Source organism: Vombatus ursinus, unplaced genomic scaffold (genome assembly GCF_900497805.2).
Source record: "Vombatus ursinus unplaced genomic scaffold, bare-nosed wombat genome assembly UNPS02014847.1, whole genome shotgun sequence".
NCBI lineage: Eukaryota > Metazoa > Chordata > Mammalia > Diprotodontia > Vombatidae > Vombatus > Vombatus ursinus.
Window position 1 is genome coordinate 13,093,202 of NW_020954625.1, and position 7,364 is coordinate 13,100,565.

A 7,364-nucleotide genomic window follows, 5' to 3' on the forward strand; every position below is an offset into this window, starting at 1 on the left:
GAGAGAGAGAGAGAGAGAGAGAGAGAGAGAGAGAGAGAGAGAGAAACCAATGAAGTCTGGGTGCTCAGATTGAAGCAGACTTTTAAGAAAAATTCATTATTTTTGTTTTATTTTGTTTGTGTTTCCTTTTGCAACATAGCTAATATAGAGATATGTTTTGCATGCCTTCACATGTATAAGCAATATCAAATTGCTTGTCCTCTTAAGGAGGAGTATGAACAGGAGAGATGGAAAGAATTTGGAACTCATTTTTTAAAATTGTTAAAAAAAAACACCTTTTTTTTTTTACATGTAACTGGGAAATATTTAACAGAATAATTTTTTTAAAAAACCATTTAAAAAAAAAAATTCTTGCTGACTTTCTCCCCAAGCCCTGCTTGTGAGAACAAATGGCACAGTTTACTCTTACAAGTGTTAAAGGATTTAGAAGGGGCCTTAGAGACCCTCATTTGACTTATGAAGAAACTGAGGCCCAAACCAGGACTTGAACCTATGTCTTCTGAATCTCTGCTTTTTTTTCATTATGCAATGGCAGACTTAGGTCAAGCCCCTCATCGGGGAGAATTCATGAGGCCCAGAGAGGCCTGAGTCACTTGCCTGAGGTCACACAGGTTTTAAGAGCCGGGGAGTACAACCAGCAGGATCCCTGGCTCGCTGACTCCTAATCTTGTAGTATTCCCACTGGCTGTGTGACAGTGAGCAAGCCAGCTCCCTCTCTGAGCCTTGGTTTTGTAAAAGGGGATAGTACTCTTTGTGCTGCCCAGGCTGTCCCAGAAGTGTAGTGAGGAAGTGCTTTCTAAGTTGCTATATAAAAATTATTATTATTATTACTCTAGACTTCCTGTCTCTCAAACTTTCTTGGAGGCTAGAAGGTGAAATCTATCTGCAATCGATGCCAAGTTACTTCAAGTGTCCTGGCCTCAGTTTCTTCATCTTTACAGTGAGGGGCCTAGCCTTAATGTCTGAGGGTGTTTCTAGTTCTGTGTCTGATGTAGCTTATCTCTTATTAAATACAGATGATGCTATATTTTATTAAAACGATAAAAAACCTCGAAGAGCTTGCAAACTGCATTGAATTTCGAGTCAGAGCCCTGGGTTCAAATCCTAGCTCTGATATTTACTGTGACTTTGGCCAAGTTATGATAATAAATTTAGAGCTGGAAGGGATCTTGGAGGGTATCCAGTCCATCTCTCCCCTCATTTTAAAGAGAGGGGAACTAAGGCGTGGCTAGGAAGTATGGGAGAGGGGATTTGAGCCTGGCTTCCTGACTCCGAGCCCAGCCCTCCCTCCAGACTCAGGATCACTCCTGTTGTCTATAAAATGAGGTCATTGGACTGGATGCTCACCAAGGTCCCTCCCAGTGCTAAACCTTGAGGTGCTCAGAGTTACCGGTTCCTCCACCTCATCTAGAAACCTTAGCACTCCCCCCTTTCCCCAACCTATATTTTCCTTTCCCCTGTTGCCAGCCCAGAGACTTGGGAGACATGAACCCTCCAGGGGCCCCATGGGGCTGAGACCCGGTGGGGGGGGGAAGAGAAGGAAGGAGGGAACCCCTACCTGGATCAGGGATGAGGAGGGACTGGCCATGCTCACGCTCGCAGCAGAAGCGTCCTTTGTTGCCATGGGAACCTCGCAGAGGGAGGGGGCGGAGCTGGGGGCGGGTCTGGTGGGGGCTGGCGAAGGAGGAGGGGGCTGGAGGGGGAGAGGGAGTTGGGAGAAATCCTGTTCCCCAAGCCACTTCACTATCCTGGGCTTCACTTTCCCCTTCTGTAAAATAAAGGGGTTGGAGTTGCCAGTCTGGGAGGGTCACCTTCCAGTGTTTGATCGCTGAGGCTCAGCGCAGGCTCCCTGCCCTCCCTGGTCCCCCCAGGGCTGGTGCCGGCCCTCCGAGCTCCCCCTCCATCTTTGGGGCTCGCATCTCCTCTGTACCATGACACCTATAGCCCCCCCTCCCCCCCCGGAGGAGGAGCAGCTGGTCACCAGCCCCCGGATAACAGGCTGATGTGCCAACAGTCACCTGTCGGCTCTCCCTTGGGGCCTGAGTGACCCCGGTGCCCGAACCTTCCCTCCGAAGCCTTATTCTTCAATTCTGTGCCACGCCATGGAGTTCTCTGTAAATTCTCCGCAGCCATCTTTCCTGGGGGAGCCCAGATCAAGACGGAGTACTCTATTAAGATCCGGCCAAAGCTAAGGGAGGCCTGGAATGGGGAGGAAGGAGGGATCTGCGACCAGAGAGGGCACTTCCGAGGACTTCCCGCCCTTAGTGGGTCTATTTTGGGTTTATTGGGGGAGAGGGGGAGCGAAGGCAGCCTTTGTCCAGTGAGGACGCAGGCAGGCTGGAGACCACAGCTGAACTGGCTGAAAGGAAGCTGATTTTCATCTCCCATGTATTTGGTAGGCAGGTGCCAACGGAGTAAAAGAATCTCCACAATGGAAGGGCTTTCGTCACCCGGGAGGTTAGTGGGGTCGCTCTCACGTTGAATCCATTTGGAAGATATATACCTTTCCCAGACACACGCAGGGCTCCTATGCTGAATTTATTTTTCAAAAGACTTCCAGTTCCTACAGAGCATAGGTGACAGATAGCTCCTCTACTCTCAGGCCACAAATGTTTATTGATATTTGTGCAAAAAAAAAAAAATGTGTAAATCCAGCTAGAGGCTTATTACCCTTCATTCACTCTCCAATCTAGCCAAAGAGGCCTGGTTGCTGCACCTCACACAGCGTAATCCATCTCCAGTCTCCTCACCCTTTCTCAGGCTGTGACTGTACCAGGGATGCCTTCTCTCTCACCTCTACCTCTTAGAATCCCTGGTTTCCCTCAAAGCTCAGCTCAGACACCAGCTGTTACATGAAGCCTTTCCTGATTCGCCCATCTGTTGAGGCCTCCTCCTTAATATTACTTCCTATTTTCTTTGCATTTATTTTATATTTACTTTTTATATATACTTTTTACTCTTTTTATTTTATATTTACTTAAGTTTACTCAAGTCCCCCCTCCCTCATAAAGAATGTAAATTCCTTGGGTGCAGGGTTTTTTCTTTTTTCTTTTGTCATTTTTGTCTTTTCATTGGCAGCAGCCAGCTCAAGGCCAGGCATATAGTAGATGCTCAATAAATGCTCCTAGATTTATAGGCTATGGAGCTACAACTGACCTTTGAATTCCTTTAATGGGATCTCAGATCTCCTTATTTTATAAATGAGGAAACTGATACCCAGTCAGGTAAAGTACCTTACAAACAGCAGGACCCAAAGCTAGATCTTTAACTCAGGTCATAGAATCATAGATTAGAACTGAAAGGGTCCTCAGAGGTCATTCTTCGTTCTGCAGATGAGGAAACTGATCCCCAGAGAGGATGTGACTTGCTCAAGGTCCTATAAGGTATGAAATAGCAGAGTCAGGATTTAATCCCAGGCCTTTTGGCTTCAAGTTCAGTGGTCTTTCCATGGCCCACGCCTCTTCCTACCAGATCCAAACCTGCATAGCTCTAAAGCTATCGGACTGGTGGGACCACTGAATTCTGTTCTTGGAAAATGAATAGTTTAAAAAGGAAGGTTGGTGAAATTGAACCAGCTTCAATTCTGTATTTTTAAAAGGGTTCAGAAAATAACACATTGGAGCCAGATTTCTACAAGGGCTGGGTAATTTTATGATGAATGTTTATAAGCAGGCACACAATATAAAGGTAATGAAAGCTCATGCCCTGAGACTTGAGGATTTCTTTCTCCCCCACTTTTCATAACCCCTGAAGGAGGCACTCAGTGCAAGCCTGTTTGGATGGCATGGTGGAGGGAGCAATGGGCATGCCATCGGGAATCTCATGTTGGATTCCTGGTTCTGCCTCTTGAAGCCTTTGTGACCTCTGACAAGTCATTCCCTTCTCTGGGTCTTAAATTTTCTTGTTTGTAAAAAGTGGGGGGTGAGCCAGGTTCAGTGATCTCCAAGATTTGTTCCAGCTTCATATCTAAGATCTGGTGCTTGAGATGATAAATAACAAGTTGAAAATATCGCGAGGAAAGGGAATGGTGTTGAGGTTTGGGGAGGTCGGTTTTTGACTTGCTTGTAGTCACATGCTGTTCAGTTGTTTCAGTCATGTCCAACTGTTTGTGACCCCATTTGGGGTTTTCTTGACAAAGATACTGGAGTGGTTTGCTGTTTCCTTCTGCAGCTCATTTTACAGTTGAGGAAACTGAGGCAAAGAGGGTTAAGTGACTTACCCAGGATCACAAAGCTAGTAGGTGCCTGAGGCCGGATTTGAATTCGGGTCTTCCTGACTCTAGGCCTGGTACTCTATCCCCTCTACTACATAGCCGCCCTCGTGGTCACATCAGTGGTAAGTAAGAACTAAGATTCAGAATCCAGTTTATAGCATCATAGAATTGGAGCTGGAAGGACCTTGGAGATCATGGAGTCCAACCCTCTCATTTTACAGATAAGGAAACTGAAGCCCAAAGAGATCACGTGACACTTCTAGTCCTTCAGAGACAGAATTTGGGAATTTGGACTCATGTTTTCCTCTTATCTTTCTAACTCCAGGTGGAGTGTTCTATTCATTCTACTGTGTGGCCTCAATCATGGAGGTCATCTGGTCCAAGGGCTTCCATTTCACAAGTTCCCCTGTGTATGGACCAGATTAGAGTGCAGCTTATGTCTGTTGGACGATCTACAAGACCAGCTTCCTTTGCTGAGTTTAGAGCAGTTTGTTGATCATCTCTGGGATATCACTGTGGGATGCTTGCTGACAATCTTCCTGGCTATGATATCAGAAATTGTGGCAATAAAATGCCTGGAAAAACAGCCACAACAACGTTCCATATTCCATGAGTTATGCAGAGCTAGGAATATTAATGGGTCTTGGTGTTAGGAATGACAAAAATTGCATAAGATGGGCTACCAAATATGGTGGACCTAGATCCTTCAGTGCTTCCAAGTACCCATGGTCTTACTGATGATTCAGGTAATCCCTTCACTGGTTCAGATTAAGACCCAGCCACATCTTTTTATTTTCTGTGATATTTGTTCACATTCTCCCACAAATCCTTTACATAGCGTCCCTGTCCCCCGAATGCTGGAGGTCTTCTTAGACGTCTTTCTAGGTTTTGTGAGAATTGGTGGAATACTTGGACTGTCCATTTGTTACTATGATCCACCCAACGGTGTGTTGGTAAATGTTTAACACCCAGCCCTCTAGGGGGAAAAAATTATGCATAATGTGCTCAATTTTAATCTGCATTTAAAACATTTTCTCCATCTATTTCTTAAGTCTATAAATAAACAAAACAATAAATCAAGCCTTGATTTGTAGTGCTTTCAGAGAGCCAAGGTGTAAATACTTACATGGAAAATTTAACAATCAGCTCTCCAAAGCCATAAGAGCTGACTCCAGCACATCCCTTTTGTCCACTTTCTTTCCTGGCCCTACAATTCCTCAGAGATATCCCTCACACTCCTTCTTGAATGTAAATCATCTTCAGAAATAACAGTCTCTTTCCACTAATTTTTAGGTTACCCACAATGTAGATTTCTGTCATTTGGCACAGAAGAAATGTGTACTCTTTTTTATAAAGAGTCTTACATACTTGTGATACTGTAGCTCTTCTCTGTATGTGGTTCAGGAGAAGGTGAGCTCATCAGTGAGTTTCCTAAGCGCTCGAGGAGGGTATCTTTGAGAGACAAAATTCAGAGTGAGGGAAATTTGCAAATTGTAGAAAGTACTTCTTACTTCTTCTTTTTGTAATTTGATGAGATGTTAAGTACGTTCCCTTTAGTTCCCTAAGCTTTGTAGTTGTGTCCAGAGCTCCTAGCTTAACTCCTGGCACACAGTAAGTGCTTAATAAATGCTTGCTGGTGGGGCAGCTAGGTGTCCTAGTGGATAGAGCACTGGCCCTGGATTCAGGAGGACCTGAGTTCAAATCCCTGGGCAAGTCACTTAACCCCATTGCCCAGCCAAAACTAAATAAAAAAATAAATGCTTGCTGGTTGATTGTTTTCAGCATACTCTAGTACTTTGATGGATCTGTGATGGTGTTCCCTGGGAACTTTTTTCAACAGTAGAGATCATGATTTCTCCAGGTTTGCCCATGCTGGTGACCCTTGCCCATGTCTTCCCTTAATATTCCTAGGAAGCCCACCCTTTATGGGCAGGGTCTTGCTCTAGTTCTTTTGCCATCATGTGGGTATCATTTTGAGGCTATATGTTGTCCACTGACTAGCCCCTAACTTTCACTACCTGCCCAATATATTGACTTCTCTGGTTATATGTCTCTCTGAGGAGGCACAGAGGATAGGAGCACTGGCCTGGAGTCAGGAAGACCTGAATCAAATTTGGCCTCAGATATTTACTTGCTGTGTGACCCTGGGCAAGTCACTTAACCCTCTTTGCCTCAGTTTCCTAATCTGTAAAAGGAGCTGGAGAAGGAAATGGCAAACCACTCCAATATCTTTGCCAAAAAAACAAACAAACCCAAATAGGGTCCTGAAGAGTCCAAAATGACTGAACAAAAGACTCGACAACAACGTGTTACTGCTTATCCATATCCATTGTATACCTTTCCATTACTCCTTGAATGACATGCAACACTAATCCTTTGAAGACTATGATATTCTATGATTTGCCACCATAGAGCATAACCAAGGGAATGCTGATGCTACAAAGATGAACCTTGAGATAGTTGAGGGTCATGAAAAGGCGTTATACAATTTCCCAAATGCAATCCTGTTCCCTTCTTTCTCTTCTTTTTCTCTTATGAGCCCAGCCCGTTGTCCATCTGTCACATCTGTCCATGATGCAAGTATTGATGGACCAGAACCATGGGTTGCCCATCTAAATGCACATTACAGTTTAAATTTTCTCCTTTCTTTTGCTGTTTGCTGTGTGGGATGTCAGGCTTAAAATCCTCTTCAGTGGTGATGGATCTCATTTAGGATGATCTGCCACATTTGAGAGGCATTGTACTATAATAGCTAGACTTAACTTCTGCTTGCCTCAGTTTTCTCAACTGTAAAACAGGGATAACAATAGCACCTATCTCTCAGGGATGTTGTGAGGATAAAATGACAATATTTATAAAACATTCAGAATAGTGCCTGACACATATCAAGTGCTTAAGCCATGGTTATTTCCTTTCTACTATGTCAAATGCTTATTCATGAGCTTATTTCCAGATGGGTTTCACAGATCTGGGGTAGTCATATGGGTCAATGGTGATGGATACTTTCTCATTCGCCTTCATCTACAATCCAAATAGCCAACATTCTTTCCAGTACCCTCTTTGTGCAGTGTAAACACTACTTGCCCTTTGGAAGTACAGCTCTATAATAAATATGAAATCAACTATTTAATCTCTTAGGCTGTATAGTACC

General features: G+C 44.3%; 1 protein-coding gene across 1 annotated transcript in view; it reads right to left on the bottom strand.

Moving 5' to 3' along the window:
* CABCOCO1 (ciliary associated calcium binding coiled-coil 1) overlaps positions 1-1,625 on the bottom strand; it is a 168,800-nt gene extending 167,175 nt beyond the window's left edge. The window contains exon 1 of the mRNA XM_027840733.1: positions 1,559-1,625. Within this exon, the coding sequence (XP_027696534.1) occupies positions 1,559-1,624 (66 nt within the window). The 5' untranslated portion in view covers position 1,625. The remainder of the gene's footprint in view (positions 1-1,558) is intronic.
* Between the last annotated feature and the right edge of the window lie 5,739 nt (positions 1,626-7,364).